Genomic DNA, 18882 nt, shown 5'->3' on the forward strand with positions numbered 1-18882 from the left:
TCTTAGTTTTCTGCTTCAGTTTTAGTTTTCTCTTCCTTCTTCGACTCTTGACTCTTTCTCATCCTTCATTTGTTCTTCTCTCTCCCTTTTCTTTCCTTCTTTGTTTCTTTCTATATTCCCTTCTTAGTTTTTTTTTTTTTTACCACCCCCCTTCCTCTCCCTCTCATCCCTTCATCCTTTCACTCTTCCCACAGCTCCTCATCCTCCTGCTGTTTCTTCTGCTACAGTTTTAACTTTCTGCTCTCTGTCATCACACTTTCTCTAATTGAAAATGCACTTCCGTAGCCCTGTAATATTCCTGCAGGGACTCGGACCGTTCACACACACACACACACACACACACACACACACTATGGAGTTGGAGGGCGCTGTGGTTTTTCCATCTCGGTGTTTACCTGGGAACAGAGCGTATCCTCGCTCGGTTTATTTCCCTTTGGTGCTTTTTCCCTGTTGGCATTAAGCAGCTGACAGAATATAAATAAAAATATATAGACTACATATGCACACAGCACCGGGCTGTAAATCCTGTTTGGACAAATACATGTCTCTGTGTAAAGTGAGACTGCAGTGATATCGCTGTGGTGTAGTAAGTAATCTGTTTTAATATGAAAGCGACACCGTAACTGAACCGTTTTACGCGCAGAAGTAAAAACTTTAATGGAGTCGTAATAAATGTTACTTTTTAAAGAAATAGTGGTAAATGGAAACAGCTACAGCCCGGCAGACACTAAATAAATATAAAAACGGTGTCCATGCAGTGAGCAGTATAGGAAACTAGTAAACCTAAAGCCTCTTTACCTCCACACATTATAGGCTGCTGAAGGCTCAGACACTTCACTTTGATTGTAATTAACCTGAACTAAAGGCTGCTCAGTGTTTCTATAGACTGTGTGTGTGTGTGTGTGTGTGTGTGTGTGTGTGTGTGTGTGTGTGTGTGTGTGTGTGTGTGTGTGTGTGTGTGTGTGTGTGTGTGTGTGTAGGATACAATTGTATCGCACTTGATGGTGTTAGGGTCAAGGGGCTATCGCACTTTGTGTAATTTGTGGCATTAATAACTCTCTGTTAATCCTCTGATATTCCTAAAGGACTTCAGCTGTGATACATCTGTCATTATATGTTTTATAATTGCGGCTCCACTTCTGAGTGCTGCAGATGTTCACTGTCTGAATAATGTTGTTAAAGACACATTTAACAGAAGAAACAGAGGGAAAACACGCACATTCAAGGTCTGAGTGCAATTTAATTGTATTTTTTTTAGTTTTGTGTCGAAGAATAGAATAAACTGTTTACCCGTCCAGCAAAGAATAACCAGTCATATGTAAGACTACTCTTGCATATTTGGCTCACCCAAAAACGGTCCAGTAGTGTTTGCACATCGTCCCTTAACCTCTGCTGCCGGACTTCAGGCCGTAAGGATCTTTATGAAATGAACATTAGCCACATAAGAGGTGCAGAGTTTGCACCAATACTGGTCCGCATCCTATAACGGGGCGAGACAACTGCGTTATTCTGCATTTTGAGGGAAGTATTCCACTCCTGAAAATTGGATAACTCTGTCATGCCTTCGCCATCCTGGGAAAATGTTTTGCTTCCAGAGCACTTCTGAATGTTGCGCATCAGAGGGGATTTAGCGGTGGTTAAACCGAATGCTGACTGAACAATAAGTGTAGGTATAGTCGGTAAACCTGCGTATACCCATACAGATACAGGCTGGAGCTGCATGGTATTTTTCATTGTATAATTATATCTGCGTAACATCCGTTTGTATTGTAGAATACACAAAATAAAGGAATAAATTAATATTTTTCACTATGTTGTTATGGGCATTTTTTTTATTTATTTCAGGACTGCCTAAACTTTGTCTTATATAAATATATAATTTCATTACAATATTTATTGAATTATAAATTTGACCTTTATTATAACAATCGCTTTCATGTTCCAAGAAAGTTTAAACGGCGCTTAACAAAACGTAACCACAGGCTCATGTCTTCATGTCATTGTGCACAAAGATCATTGCAGACACACAATGATACAGTTTATTTCCTGCTTTGATGTTTGTTTTTTACTCAGAGTCAGGGTCACCAGCCCTCAAGGAGAGCGTAAAACAAAGCGGCTCCTTTATCAGCAATGCATCCTCTCGTTCGATAAAATCACATGTGAGGTTTAAGATGTTGAACTCTGACCTCTTGGTTTTTGTGATCAGCGCTTACACAATTATTAATAAGTGCGCTATTTAACAGCCGCGCCGTCATCTTGCGCCAACCGGATGCTGCTGATTGATATTTTACGCCTATAAATGAGCGTCAGGTGGATCTTGGCGCACGGCCTCACAGTCTCAGTTCCAGTCCTAATCCTCACATCTTCAACTTCTCAGTGCCTGCGGCTCCTGCAGTTGCTCTCCACACTATATTTAGAGGGTTTCGTCCTGCGTGGGGAATCGCAGTCCTTGGCCCGGAATGGAAGGTGCTGAAACGTCTGTCGCTTCACCGCTTCATCCGCGGGGTCAGGCGGGGTCAAAAGCCTTATTTTACTAATTGAACATTAATGACGTGTTTGAGCGTTTCCGCCCACCTCCCACGTGTCTGTCCGGTAGGATGGCGAGGTCAGGAAACAAAGGTTCTTCAGAGAAATGTTTGTGGCTCTGTGTCCTCTCTGCGCACAGACTGAAGCAGTTCGGTAGAAACGGAAAACCAAACAAAACGCAGGAATTTTAGGACTCACGATGTAAACATCAGGCCTGCTGTAAAATGTTTTACAGAAAATATTTAGTAAATGATGAACCTTATAAAACAGTTCCATCTAAACCTCTGCATTGATTGACCCCCCCATGCTTTAGTTTAGGTTAATGAGATGCCATCGGGGCTATAATTGGGATCTAAACAGTTGGTTTTAGCTTTTTACTGCTTGTGTTTAACGAGTTTCCTTCCACAGTGATTTAAACCCACCATCCTCTACACCCACGCGCACGCGGAATATTTACTTGTTTACTGTGCCAGAAGTTTACGCAGAAGCGTTCACTCGCACAAAATCATCCAAAACATTTTTTTTATAATTATATTTCCAATCATCATTACATTCATATAATTCCAAGCTCCGTATTCCTCCCCCACTCTCCGATTGGATTCTCAACAATTAGTTTTAAACTCAAATCACATTTGCACATTATTTTCCATTCAATATCTCCTGCGTCGGTATCTATGCACAATAACGTCAGTTTACGTTAACCTGTATGAGAAGTCACTGCGGTACTCCTGTAATATGTCCGCAGTGGCGTACAGTGTGTCAGTATGAATTTATGTGACCCAAACTCTTTTGATTTATGAGTCTCTATCTGTCTTTAAATCTTCCGACAATATTTCAGCAATATATGTATTTCTTCTTTTAAACTATAATTTTATTATCTGTCTCTTAATTTCTTCTGATGTTCTTAACTTAATCCCACCGCTTCTACAGATGTTTGCTGAGCTCTTCTGCAGCTGCGCACTTTTTATTTAAATTCATAGAATATTTATTTTAAAAAGACAGATTTGACCTTTGCCAAGCTTCCTTTCCTTTCCCGGGGCCGCAGGTTGACTTCAGGCCCGCTCGGTGCAGACAGCCTCTGACCAGCAGTGAACATCCGCGGCTCTCTTTCCACCCTCATGTTTTCGTTTTGCCGCTGATGGGAAATGTGTAAAACATTTTTTCCCTGCGCGATCAGCCTGTTAACTCCGCTCTGTGCGCCACTTCCTGCGCATCAGGCCTGCACACTGAGACCTGCAGCTCGGAGCAAAGTCTCAGCAAAGCGACTCAATGTCTGATCTCTGGAACCCGATTATCTTTAAAGGCTTTCACTAAAAGCTGTTCCAACAATATGACCTGCCTCTACTACTATTATTATTATTATTATTATTATTATTATTATTAGTAGTAGTAGTAGTAGTGGTAGCAGTAGTAGTAGTAGTAGTATTATGATAAGCCTAATATTTAATGATTATTGGCATTCTTTTATTTTCCTATTTAACAGCAGTCTTATTTATTGCACTAACTATAGGATATTTACTTGCAATGCTGTTAGGAATCAATCTTCTTTGCATTCGACCCAAATTGAAATATTTAGTTTTTACCAAGTTTTTAAAAATAGCTGACTTGATTATTAATTAATCGAATAATTGCTCTTGAGTTAAAATTATATGTTATTTCAAGTTAATTTAGTTATATTACTATTTTTAATTAGAGGCGGTATTTGGCTTTATTGTGAGTAAATGTAATGACTGATAATAAATTACATTTATTAATAAATTAAATAATAGAATAAATACATGACAGGCCTATAATGCAAGCCTGAATTTTGAATCGAAAATCCTTATATCCGCTCGTGGATGATCTCCCTCTAAACACTATTTATATATTATCCACAATATATATTTTGCTGGGACCGACCCGCAGATCCGCTGGAATAAGCGCTCCATAAGCCGAACAGAGCCACAAACCTTCCCTTGCTAATCTTCTCGTTCCTTTTCCACGCAGCCCTGAGATCAGCCCACCTGTCCTGCTGCGGCTCTGCTCTGCCTCCTCAGCTGTTGGGCGACACAATGAAGCTGTAATGTGACTTTTCCTACAATCCCTGGTAATGATGGAATCAGCGGCTCAGACACACTTGGTGAAAAGACAGACATTAAAATGACTTTGGGATGTTAGGGCCTCTCACCGGCCTCGGCTGACAGTCCCAAACCTGGATGATCAACCTTCAGAGGGCGACTGGAGTGAAGCTGAGGGATCTGGGTGTTAAAGAAGGGAGACTGGTGAGGTCAATAAATGTTTTGATCACTTTATTATTCAGTTTGCAGGGGTCAACGAGTGCAGCAGATATAATGAGAAATAAGATAATACGCTAATATATTTTCCATAGGCTGTATGGAGTCAGTTCATCAGGCTGCTGCAGTCCGGATGAAGGTTCCTCTTCCAGGACGCACGTCTCCCTCCGCTGCCATTGGACGAAACACTTTGTCTCGCAGTCTTTCCTCACTTCTCATTGGATGCGCGGGTTTGGCAGGGCGCTGGAGGGCCGCCCCCCTTCGCCTGGAAAAAAAACTCCTCCAGAAGTGAGTATCAATCAGAGAGAAGTTAGAGGGACAGAAAGAGAAAAAGAAAGACGCGGAGTGGAAGGACGGAGAGACGCGCAAAGCGACAGACCGCATCAAAACTATCAATCCTCCCGGACTTGATCTCACGCACAGCCAGGATGGCACAGTCAAAAGTTTGACGCATCGTTTCTAATCACAGTTGGGATTACTTTGGACACTTGGTGAGTTTGCGTCCCGCTGTAAACACTGACGTGTGCATTTTTTAATTTTTTTTTTTTTTTTTTTAACTGTTTTGCTTCATTGCGTTGGACGGACGGAGTGGGTTTTTCGCAGCGTCCCCCCCCCCCGGTCGGGTGGATTTGAGAGAAATGAGTGAGAGGAGGCGATCTGCCGCAGCTCTGAGCTCTAGAGCCCACGCTTTTTCCGTGGAAGCCCTGATCGGCTCCAACAAGAAGAGGAAGCTCCGGGGCTGGGAGGAGAAGGAGCTGGAGTTGTCCATGGAGAGCCTCGCCACGGACGGAGAGGACCCGGCGCACTGTCTGGATATGGACCCGGGTCAGTGCGCAGACATGCACCACACCGCTCAAATGTCCGGATCTCCGTTATATCACTGCAGGGCAATGCAAACCGACGAGTCCCGAGTCAAAACATGGCTCCACGTTCAGTGACCCAACCCACGACAGGGCATGTAGCTATAAGCTCCACGGTCTCTATGTGAATGTGGAGGCTTTTTCCTTTAAACCAAGTGAGAGATTCCGCTCTGCTGCAGCGCTGTTACACCAGGAACAGTTTTACGGGTGTAGCTTATAAACCTGATGCATGTAGATCTGCACAGAAAGTCAGTCGTGCTGCTCTGCTGTCAGGAATATGACACAAAATATGCATCAAGGAAAACATAATAATAACAAATCAAACCACCACAACTTGATAACAGTCTCAACAGGAGGCTCAGTATAGATGTGTCTGTTTGCCATTGGGGGGTTGCTGTCCAGGTTTTGACTCAGGACTGCACTGTGAGATATTAGTGACATAAAGAAATGAGTCAGAAATGAATCAAGCGTAAAGTTGTGCTGCTGTTGGGCCGCTGTTTGCTTTGAGTTTGGCGGCAGGCCTGCAGGGAGGCCTCAGCTTGTTGCATGAAGTAAATGAACTAATGGGTTTCATTCTCAGAGACAAACACATTTCAGACATTTTGATTATTTCTCTGCTGAGAAATAATCCCCGCTCCCTGTGCGAGATTCCAATTCATTTATAGATAAAAGCGTCCACGTTGCGCCACGCGCAGATCATCCAGGGTTTTCCAGGGAACAGAGAGCGTTTACACAACTTTGGAGGTAAAATCAAAGACTTGATTATTTGTGGAAAATTTGCTATCAGTTTAAAGATGGATTGTAAGAATTCAACAACCAACCGAGCCCCGCGTAAAATGTGAACAGATTATAAATAGAACAATAGTGGAAATGCACGGCATGTGTCAAAAAATCACACACACACACACACACACACTCAAAAAATCAAATATAATTTATAAGAGAAACAACGACGGATTAAGAGGAATTTGTATTGACGTTCAGTAAAAGAAATGATCAACTGTGGAAACCAAGATTAAAAAGGACATTTTTTGAAGCAATTTTCTGTTTATTTATAACAAGCACGCGATAAGATACTTTTGAAAAACAACTAAAATTTTTATGTAAGCAAATCATATATATTTATTTATATATAGGCCTATATATATTTTTGGTCATTTTTAAATTCACGGCTGATCGGCATCAACTTAAACATGAGTTGAATTTTTAGCATTTTGTAGATTAATGAAGAGCAGGTGTGACATTCTGGCTGCTCCGCTTTATTTCAGTGTTTGGAGCTGAACTGATCACACACAGATAAACCTCCTGCAGACCTGCAGTGACTTTTAATCTCGATGCTTCGCTCTGAGCTGAGACGTCGACACTAAAAAACTTCATGTTTAAACTGACTGACAGGCCTACAGAGCTGCGCGTCCTGCTTCGGCCATACCAACTAAATAATTTAGTTGGAAATTCAGTGTAATTCAGTTTAAACAATGTTTAAGCACAGTGTTTATCTCAAGTCATCTTCTTGTAAAATTCTCGATTTGGTGAAAATGATCTTGGCGATATTGGATATTTAATTTGGCTTGAAATATACAAATCATAATATCTTCCATGTAGATCACAGCTCTTTAAATCTTTGTAGGAATGTAGGGACGGACAGAAATGAAGCTTACCTCTGCGTGTTGCTCAGGCTGACGCTGAGCCCCGCTGCTGCTGCAGTCTGACCTCCGGGGCGCAGCGCCTTCACGCACGGCTCCTCTCTGCTCGGACACTGCTCCTGATTGAAAAGCTAAACTTTAAAAACAAATGGAAAAAATAGAAGTAAACTTTCACTTCACTAGGAGGAGGATTTGAGGAGGAGGATTTTCTCCTGGGAATTCTCCTGGGAAGATTGTTGTTGCTGATTTTCAAGTGTCTGCAGTGTAGTTAAACCAGGGAGGTGAGGCTGAATGTTGATTACAGTGTTGCCAACGGCAAACAGCTTGTTTGTGTGTGTTTTAAAAGGGCAACGATAATCAACAGAAATGAAAGGCCAGACATCGTTAAACACGACTTTTTTATAATGTTCTTTGGTTCCGTGGGGCAGAAAAGTCTTTCTGTTCATCATCTTCCAGGTTTTGTCCAGGGAGTTTTAGGATTTGTGGCTGAATGAATTACCCAGTTACCGGTTCCTCGCCCCCCCTCCCCCCCTTGGTCCCACTCATTAGCAGGCGGGTTCCTGGCAGGTTCAGCGGGTCCTGCTCGGGTCCTAAAGCCTCCGCTTTGGCGCGTCGGGCGGCGGTGACCGAGAACAGCGAGTCTCTGTGGTCAGATTATGTGGTTTAGAGGAATCCTTCACGGAGTGATTTTATTTTTACTCAACTCCAGGCGAGGCTGGAGGCCGGTTGGTCGTATAACACGTTTATTAGCCTCAGAGACAAGGGCAGGACTGAGAAACGCACAGGCTCTGAACCAGGCTCGCATTTAACGGTCTGCCTGTAAGAGCTGAACAGTTGAGTTAGCACAGAAAAAGTAGTTTTGTTGGAGCTCGCAAAACTACTACAACCACATCTCCATAATATTTACCCTTTAAGTCAACAATTAACAAGGCGAACTACATCTAGTATAAGTTCATATTTAATGCCGTTTATCAAAGGCCTGACCCGAACTATGTGATTTACAAGGTGACACTTTTCGCTTTTACGCACAGATTACGCACAGCACTAATTCACTACGAACACCTGACGCCTCACCGGACTTCAGTAATTAAATTCTATCAAGATTACTGTATAATAATATACTAATATAATACTAATAACTGATCCTAATAAACGCCGCTCCTTCCATTAAGAATCATTGCTCAGTCTATTTTAAGCTTGCTGATAAAAGAGATGTGTATATGAGCTGGATTGAAGTTTTTACTGCCTCCTTCGTGCCTGAGTCTCCATCAGTGAGGAAACAGGTGCTCTCACTGTGTGGATCGGTTTACTCGGTGATTTCACGGTTGGCACATTGCTACTGTCCACTTCAGAAACCTGCTGCAACTTTATTAAATACATCTTCATAAAAAGACAATTTTACTATAAATGAAACAGTAGTAGCCATATGATAACTATTAAAACTTCATTTCCATTTGTTGACTTCTTAAATGTGTTTTACCTTAAGAATCTATAAAGTAGTAACAAATATATTTCCGCACAGTATAACAGGATCACATTGTATCTGTTTGTAATCCTGCACTGAATGTATGGGGTGCTTACACTTAAACACTCAAATATTCATATCCAAGACTGGATACTTTTTTATTCCTTCACCACAACATCAAATGGAAACACTGTTTGGAAACTTTTTGCATTAAAATAAAGTTCTCTGTCTTTGAACAGCGCCTGGCTGTACAAAATGTTTTGGAAAGACTGAATCACAGCCAGGTTTTTCCTCTTTGTTAGAGACATCTTAAAAGAAAAATTAAGTATTCTAAATCAGGTATAGAATTTCTACCTGACCCGCCAGACTAATGATAAAGATGATTCCCATATTCCACACAGCTCCTTAAAAACCACCTCCTCACAGGAGGCATGATGTAAAGGTAAATAACTATCTATAACAGTAATCTATAAATATTTAAACAATTAAAATATAAAAGCTCATTAAATGTACTTCCTCTTTCTGTAATATTTCTATTTACTATATGTGTGCATTAAGTTCAGGCCCTCTCCAGCTGTGTGGAGCTGATGTGAACTGTGACACAGAGAACAATTGATGTGCAACACTGACTTGATTCAATTCAGACCAATTAGTGGCCGACTATGGATGTCAGCCTCATTTTAATGAGGCCTGGCATGAGCTGATTGGGAGCCCTTAACCGCAAGATACAGGGCCCGAGTCTGTGTGTATACACTCTGTGTGTGTGTGTGTGTGTGTGTGTGTGTGTGTGTGTGTGTGTGTGTGTGTGTGTGTTTGTGTAACCACAGCAGATGTCAGGGCAGCGTTTTGCTGAGGGGGCAAATTTTTGTTCATCAATAAATGTCAGTTTTTATTCATTCAGCTTGAAAAATAACTAAAGCGAGGCTTCGGTTTAGAAACTGATGTGTGACACTGGACTGTGTTTGTTGTTATGATATTTTTTGACAACTTTATTCTCAATGTTTGAACTTTGAGTCAACACATATACAAAAACGTGTATGTATATAGCAGCTATCTGTTCTGGTGTGTTTGTCTGTCTGCCTACATCCAGCTCATGGTTTAGACCTGTGTGTGTGTGTGTGTGTGTGTGTGTGTGTGTGTGTGTGTGTGGTTGGTGGTGAGTGGCAGAGGACAGGTCCTTCAGCCTGATGACAGGGCGTGCGGGCGGAGTCGACAGGCTCCTGCTTGGGTTGCCGTTTCCCTCCTCTGCATCTCGGAGGCGTTCCTGCCAAATTATCTTATTTAGTCGGCCTCTTTTTGCTCTCTGGAATGCGTCTGTTCCCTCTGAACGCCTCCATTTCACGCACTAACATCCACTTCTAGATGCCTATAGTAGATATGGGGTTACTCAATGTGGCTTTTCAGGCTGTGTTTGATGCACATATTCAAGTAGATTTCAGTTTGGATGCCAGAAAACTTTTTATGTAGTGTCAAATGTTGTTCCTTTCAAAGAGAGCGGCAGCTGCATTTTTATATTTAAACTCTTCAGGCTAATGAATTTTAGATTTATCTCCTTGTGCAGGTACACAGACACATTTTAGGCTGTTAAATGATACATTCTTCACAATTAGTGAACATCAATGAAATAAAAATATAACATTATGAAGCCTGAATTTAAGAAGATTAACCACCCAAGTCCAGTTTACAGCACTAAGGCTTTGTTGGAGTCAGTTTGTGCAAAGCAGCTTGAGGCTGAGATAATCTGAGCTGAATGGCCTTGTCAGTGCGGCAGACAGTATTATTTATTATTTGTTTATTTGTAAGGGACACTGCAAAAAACATTGTAACAGATTACAGTAATGATACCCATCTGTTGTATATAGGATTCATTACAACCCCTGGCCCTGGTTAGGCTTTTCTGCTTGAAAAAGGTCATACTGTAACACATGATCAATACCAGAGGTACATTAGTTAAATTGAAAACACAATAAAAAGGTACATTCTCATACAATGTTTACGTCACATTTCAATAGTGTGTGTGAGCATGTGTGTATGTTCCCTAGTCCATTGCAATATATGTGTATAGAGGTATGTATGTCTGTGTTCATGCATGCAGGCAGTCTTTATGAGTATGTATGTGTGTTTATCTAGTGATCAGAGGTGAGTGAACCTTTTCATTTAACGTTTTCAGATCAGTTAAGAGCATTCCAAACATGTTGTCCTTTTAGACAGTGCTATGAGTAGGAAAACGTAGAACATAATTAGAACAATTTATAAAAACATCCAATGTTCAGTAAAACTTGGGAATATAAAAAACACAGGTGTTGCAATATTAGTCCAACTCTTTTTAATATATACTATGTATACCCAGTATGTGCTGTCTGTCCGCAGTATATAAATGAATCCCCAGAGCAATCAGATATCCCTGTTCTCCCTCCATTAAATACTCAAATTAATTGCGTTATATTGGCCCCATCTGAAGATTACATTACAGCAGGGCAGGCTATTAGTTCCCCACCCTCTCTTCTTCCACATACACTAGCAGTATGTGTAATAAGTGTTTTTATAGCGAGTGAGGGGGCAGCTTACTGACTGATTGGCTGGCTGAGTGTGTATCTGCATGCAGTTAAAAGGAGAAGAAGGGGAGAGTAATCGTGTGTGACAGTCCATACTGGCTGCAGTGACACTGGACGGATCTCCCAAGAAGATGATGGAAAGTGTCTGTCTTTCTGTGGTCATTAGCCCTCCACCCCATCTTTCCTCCTCCCCCTCCTCCTCCCTCCACTCTTCCTATCTCCATCCCTGCTCTCCGTATGCTCTTGTTTCCAGCAGGGGTTGGCTCGGGCCTGCGCTGCGGCAGTTTTTTCGCCTGGGACGCTGTCCAGTCTCTCAGCAGCTCTGCATTTGCATAGCCATATTTGTGTGCCCTTAGCCTGCCAAGTCAACCTCCTCGTGTCAGGGCCCTCAATAAATAATACATTATTAGATTCTTTTCTATTTTTTGGGTGGTGGCGGGGGTGTTGGAGGGGGTGAAGGATATTCAGCAATAAACTATTTCTGAGAAAAGTGAAATGAGAGATAGCATGTGGTGATCTTATGGGATTTTTATTCGGGTAAAGTGCAGTTTTGAGGTGTTGAGCATTAAAGTTTTTACATCCCAGCTGGAAAAACCATGTTGCATTTTGATATTTAACCCCAAAAGGTTTGGTTTAATAATAATAATAATAATAATATCATCACACATGTGTTAAGTAACATTTAATGGTCAGAGTCAAATAGAAGAATTCTTTTTTGAGAAATTCTTTAGTGGAAGTGGATTTTGTTGTTTAAAAAGGTTATTATTAATTGTCAAAAAGAACATAATGTTATTTACTGTTTCTGTTGAAAGAGCTTCAGTTTTGGGTTTTTGAGAGATTAAATAGAGGAATGAAGAACAGTGAAAATGGACAAAAAATTAAACCGTCTGATGATTTATGACTCTTGCATAATTCTGTTTGTCAGGTGTTCCTGTTATTTTGTCCACCCTGCCATGGCCTGCAACGTTAGGCTGTTGGATTAGAATAAAGTGAATGTAAAGGAGGCTGAGGTCATCCTGGTCGGTGTCTATGTGTTGGAGGCTCAGGCGGATGGAAAGCTCTCCTGTAGGTCTGGATCTGTTTCAGGATGGAGGGAACGTTTCTATCTGCTGTAACGTTGTGACGGCGTTGATGACTCTGAATGCTCAGTCTGTTAAACCTGGTCCAGAAGGAGCACTTGAGGGGAAACTTCATTTGCAGAACGCTTCCCATCGGAATTCGTCATTGTGTGGCCCGATGTTAAATTTAATATTTTCTACATCGCATTTCAAAGGCTTTACGCAGCATTTATTCTGCTTTTGACATAAACCCAGAACTCCATGAAGAGTCGAGCCAGTGAGCCAGACTCGGCCGCCTCTCTCCAAGCTGCAGACGGCAGGTGATTTGGAGTCAGCGGAGAGAACCGCTACACTTTCTCGCCGTGCCAAGTTTCCTGCGTAAAGCCTATTAATTCCACTGTTTCTGAGCTGCCTTCTCATCATCTTCTTCATTTTCCCTTCAGACTCGGAGGCGAGTCCCGGCTCGGACGGAGAGGGTCTGGCCGAACGGACGTCGTGCTCCTTCAGCTCACCTGACGACCTGGCCCCCGGCCCCTGCGAACCGTCGCCCCCGGCCTCCATGGAGGAGATCCAGGTGGAGCTGCAGTGCGCAGACCTGTGGAAGCGCTTCCATGATATCGGCACCGAGATGATCATCACCAAGGCGGGCAGGTAGGCCGGACACACACACACACAAGCACACACACACATATATATATATACACACACCCTCAGTTGCTGGAACTAGCACAGAAGGTCTACGTGCAGCTCTCTGGCGGACTCATGGCGCAGACAAGGCTGTGCGTAAAAGGCGATTTGCGCACTTTTACACGCAAAAAGTTTTTTTCCACTTTTAGCGAGGACAAACAGCCATTGTGTTATGGATTACTTTCTTTAATAATATTATTCATATTAATTATGAGGTCAGATTGTGACAACTCAAGTCGTCACACACAAACTTAAAATGTATCAACGGACCGGGCCACAAATGCGTCCTTATTAAAACACACACACACACACACACACACACACACACACACACACACACACACACACACACACACACCTCTGAGCTCTGTTTGCAGGGTGTTAATGTGTTGCACATGCAGGCCGCTCTGTTGCGTTCAGGCCTTCGTGACGAGGCAGGTTATTCCTGATGTCGGAGAATAAGGAGAGCTGGTTCTAATTAATCTCTATGTACCATGTTCCGGGTTTTTGCTCCCTCGGGCCAACAGTCCAAACCCAGAGAGCAAGCGCAGGAGTTGACCTGCGGAATCCTGCAGGAAGACCCTTTCCCCGCAGTCTGCTCCGCTCCCCCCGCGCCTGCAACACCGCACATTTCCCCCCTGTTCACATCACTCGTCATGACTGACACCAGGCTTAATACTGCTTGAACTTTACGACTAATGTCTAATATAACAAGATCTTTATTAAAGCATTTGGTTCCGTGAGGTGAGATAATTCGTTATATTTTCCAACAAAGGTTTGCTTTGAGGAAAATGTTAATAATAGCGGGTGTATAGTCTTGGAACGTTTTCTAGAAAGTATCATGACAGAAGTGAAGAAGCACTGTGTGAATTCATGACTTAACACAGATGTTATTCTCTGTCTCCTGCTGGGACTACAGATGTAAATGAGTTTATAGCTAACTCTGGTACAGCTAAGAAGCTGCAACTGTCCCTGCCAAACAAACAAACAAATAAAACAATATGAAAAATAATAATATCTCCTCTGTGTTTAATTTGTAGTTAATAGGGAGGGACATTATTAAGGAGGCACTCAATAAGACTTATTTAGTTTTTTTCCCCAACTGACCTTTCTCTCAAAATTCTACTTTGAAAAGTTTAATAATGCGTTTAATGTGTGGAATATTTCTTCTTGCAAAATGGAGAAATAATATCTGATACCAGCAAGGTTTATTTATCCAACACCTATTTCACACACTACAGCGGAGAGTTGGCCTTAACGGACTCAGACTAAAAAAAACCCACCACAGAATCATTTAATTGTATTTTCCCTGTTTTATATAACCTTGGGCCATCTATATATTTTAAACATGTAATTTGGTTTTGTTGCTGAAGAGCAGCGTCACATGAGAGCACAGTTGTTTTTCAGTCCTTCCTCTCAGTTCAGACTTCAGACTGAAATAACGTCGCTCTCTCGTTACACACCGCACTCGGCTGTTTTTATGAATTGGGTTTAAATTGGTAATCAGCTCATAAATAGAGCAACAATCAGTTCGCGCTGAAGCGGGGTGAAGGCGGACGCGACCGTCGCCGTGTGTATTTCACGGCCTGCTCATAATAAGCTCATAAATCCCGAAGAGGAGGGAGGCAAGAGAACAGCCCTATTTTCTCATTAGGCAGGCCCCGATTTACGACCTCTAAATGAAAAGGGAAAAATGCACCGTTTGAAGTGCAAAATGAAGAATTAAGTTGAAATGTCTCCGTCTCCACATACAGACCGTTAATATAGCTCTTTCCTTTTATTAGACCTATTGCATGAGCTGAAGTCTCAAGCTGCAGCTTCAACATGGGAGGAGGTGGTTGCTAAAAATACAACATGAATACAAATACATTTCTTTATATAGAAATAACATTTCCATTTGGACTATTTTTAAAATATCATGATAAAATAAGGATTATAACAACAGAATAATCCATGAATACGTGGAGTGCAAAGGTCAGAGGTCACAGTGGCATGATGTATGTATATGGAACAAAGTATCTCCCTTCACTAAAATTATGCAAATTAAGTTAAATCATTATTTGAAAACAGCAAATGATTAAGCCTACTTATTATTTTTTATATTTTTATTTACAAATTATAAACACATTATATATATATTTTTTATAAATCCAAGGAGTCACAGTAATGATAGAGAACTGATCTAGGCTCAATATTGACCTTCTAGAAGCTTTTAACAATTTTAATTAAATAAACCTGACAATATGGTCTGTATTAAAATACCAAACTCTGACCAAAAGCTGAATCTCCTCTAATTCAAACATGCTGAGGGTTTCCACTTTATAAGCTGCAAACTGCCATGATTGAAAGGATTTCAGTAAGTCTTTAGTTAAATAGCCAATCAGGACCAGTCGGCTTGAAACCGCCTGCACACAAATGTAGGAATCTAAAAACTTCTGCAGTGTTAAATTATATAAATATTACTGTATTATCTCTTTTAATTTCCACAGTAGGGTCCTTTCAACAGTTTGAATTTGTGTCTGCATGCTGATTGATGGATTTACTGAGGGCTGCACAAATACCCCTGCATTTACATCCTTTGGGAGGTTGTTCACATGAAGGAGGCGGACCCCTCCTCATTTCAGTAATTGAAGGCTGACAGAGCAGAGTTCTGTTCAAGGAGAAACAAATATTTTAAAACGTGTTAAACTGATAAATGTTGATTTAGTGAATATCCTATATATCTTCAGTGACGAAGACACAGCTACAGTCTTGTCCTTTATTGGTTAATTCAGTGGTTATGTGACAGTCAGCTGTGTAGCTTACGCTCAGATCTGAAAGGAGGTGTGCTCAGCGCTTTAGTGCACAAACAGTTACAATAATCAGCTTTAATAAAAATCAGGATGGCTCAAAGCGATGGATCTGCTGCAGCAGCATTTTTTGATTCTGACGGAGCTCCTGCTTTTGATCAAGTTGTAACACTTGTGGTGTTCCTTGTTCTTGTTTTGCAATCGAATGCTATTTAGGGAGACCTGCTATAAAAAGGCTTGTATGGAAGTATTTTCCATTGGCATTAATCCTTTACAATGTTGAATGAGTTTATATTTTTCTACACTGAAATACATATTAATCAAAAAATAAGTTGTGCACCAACTGTATGACTGTATATTTTTTTACCCTCTCAGATCAGTAAGTTGGAGAAATAATTCATTCTTGCTTAAATAAAATAAGTTTAAGTAGTTTCAGGCCCCTCCTTTACCACAGCTGCAGGAAACCAACATTAAATCAGAATCTTTACATGATATGAGTTATCTGTACGTATTTTTTAACTCTCCTAAATTAATTAAACACAGTTCTCTATCAGAATTTTTTTTCTTTACCTCTGAGTACGTGTTGTGTATCAATCTGCCATTGGAAAGTTAATCAGTCGGGTTTCAGCGTCCTCTGCGGGTCTAAATGCTGTTCTCGTGGAGTTTTTGGCAATTTTGTTCTAAAAATGTTATTCATCTCTCATCTCTCTCTAATTGATATAACAGAAGGAAAGGAGTAATACTCCATCACATTTATCGGTATGTGTTGTTTTTTTTCCCCTTCAGGAGGATGTTTCCTGCCATGCGGGTGAAGATAGCAGGTCTGGACCCTCATCAGCAGTATTACATCGCCATGGACATCGTGCCTGTGGACAACAAGAGATACAGGTACCTACACACGTACATGGGATGCCTGCGCTGACATATCAATGTATCCAGAACAGAGGTTCCTCTCTGAACGCACTTACAGAAAACAGTGTAACCCCCTGACATCAAATTGAACTGTCTTTGCACCTTTTTATTTATGTTCCTCGCCATTTTACTTCCCTTCCAAATGCGGAAATGTATCCCAGAGTCTACCAAAGTGCTGCTAAAACCAAAATGATTTCATTCTTTTGGGTTTCGGTGGGGAGTTTAATGTCCCGTGATGGTCTGAATGCTGTTACAGATGCTTCTCAGCCATGACAAGAATTAAACTGCGGAGAAAACGCTGAGTAACTGTATTTTTTCATGAGCACCAAAGAATGTCAAATTCACAGATGCTGCACAACAGCACAAAGGAACAGCTTTTGGCCACTCCGGTCTGACAATAGCAGCCTCCAGAAATCCTTTTAAGAAATGCACAGCTGTACATAATATGCACAGTCATATCTGCAGCAACATTTCTGCCGCTGCTACAGCTGGACACAAAACAGTATTTTCCTGGATGATTCTCAAATGTTGGGCCGAGCATAAACACATTGACCTAGTTGGATTGTTCTCATCTTCATGCCATTTCTCATGTTCGAGTTGTACGTAACAAGATTTGGACCGAGCAAAGATATTCCAGCCTTTTTCATTCTTTCAGATTTCTCATAAGTACTACAAGAGGTGTTCCTGTCTTCTCCTTGGCGGTACACAGAATATACAGAAAGAGTAGTTGCTCCCATCATTTGCATCAGTGAAGTGAAGCGAATGTGATTAAAGTGTGCGTGTGCTGGAGGAAGGCTTGTATATGATGGATCTCTCTGGATATGCAATAAGACTGATATTCTGGCCCCACAGTACTAGTCCCTGAAGTCCGAGCCAGGGAGAGGAGATTGAAATGTATTCATCATCCTACTGGCTGAGCAGCAGAGCCAGAGGCTGCCTGCAAATAGGATAACGCTCAACATTCAGGTCTAATGACGGAAATCGGGGAAAAAAACGAGGGTCGAGATGGAAAGAAAATTTGCGGTGCTGCGCATTTACCTGCTGCTGTAGTGGTTGAACTGTGGAGGTTTTATAAGCTTACTTTTACGGCTCAATATAATCTTTTCAGGTATTATGACAGAAATGAGGAAGTGAGATGAACATGATGGGAAAAATGTGTGAAGTTTACCTGCATATTCAGTGGCAGAGTCTGGTTTTATGGATGCTGATGCAGATACAGGCTGTTACTGTGTGTGATAAAGTGATAATGTGGCAAATAACCCAGAGCCTGCCTCACTGCAGTTAAAATAGAGTTTGAGCAGTAAGAGCCTCTAAAAGCCGACGTTGCTGTTTATCTACCAAACCTGCCAGTAGACAGTTTTTGTTTAAAATGGATGGTTAAAACTCCTGTTACCCAAAGGTTTAGCAAAAATCACCCTTGAAGAAAAATGCTGCTATATTTTTGTCAGCAAATCCCATTAAAGGAGCAGTGTGTAGGATTTAGTGGCATCTAGCTCATGTCTGTATCTGATGACCTAGGAATGAGAACGGGCTGTGAAATGTGTAGGAGAAACTACACTGGCCACAAAAACCGCAAAAGGAAAACAGGCATAAATAGTCCGTTTCTTGGGGACTATTTTCAGCTGTGGATTAGTACATATTTGGCAGTCTAGAGTATTTAAGCCACCTGGAGGATGATGTATGTAAAATAAACTACAGTCCCCAGTGTCCATCATAATGAAGGAACATGTGACCCAGTGCAACAGTGTGGCTCACTGATGTGCTTTTAGTTGTTTTTGGACAGTGGAAGAACAATGTAATTAGATATGAGATTTTAAATATTGAATATCACCAGATGTATCCATTATGTTCCAATGTAAGACACTCACATATAACTAATCTCATAATCATAATTCTAAATGAACTGAAAGCTGCTTTCGCCCCCAAATTTGATTTACACAAATGTTTGTAATATGATATTTGTTTACATATGTGATAAGCACCGCAGTGAAAGCTGCCTATATCCTATAAGGAATGAAAAAAATCAGTATCCAACAATGAGGCTCAGTGACACCTGATCAAACTATCCCTTAGAAACATATGTATCCTGTAAGGTCCAGCAGATAATTGACTGT

The 18882-nt window shown here is 41.2% G+C and overlaps 1 protein-coding gene across 2 annotated transcripts in view; it reads left to right on the top strand.

The window, feature by feature from the left end:
- Window positions 1-5097: 5097 nt before the first annotated feature.
- The window catches only part of tbx15 (T-box transcription factor 15), a 40635-nt gene continuing 26850 nt past the window's right edge, over window positions 5098-18882 (top strand). The window contains exons 1-3 of one of the 2 annotated variants that reach the window (XM_051403610.1): window positions 5098-5624; window positions 12824-13031; window positions 16643-16744. In XM_051403610.1, the coding sequence (XP_051259570.1) occupies window positions 5438-5624; window positions 12824-13031; window positions 16643-16744 (497 nt within the window). In that variant the 5' untranslated portion in view covers window positions 5098-5437. The remainder of the gene's footprint in view (window positions 5625-12823; window positions 13032-16642; window positions 16745-18882) is intronic. The other variant, XM_051403611.1, reaches the window with a different exon arrangement.

The sequence above is a fragment of the Dicentrarchus labrax genome, unplaced genomic scaffold (assembly GCF_905237075.1).
Source record: "Dicentrarchus labrax unplaced genomic scaffold, dlabrax2021, whole genome shotgun sequence".
Taxonomy (NCBI): domain Eukaryota; kingdom Metazoa; phylum Chordata; class Actinopteri; family Moronidae; genus Dicentrarchus; species Dicentrarchus labrax.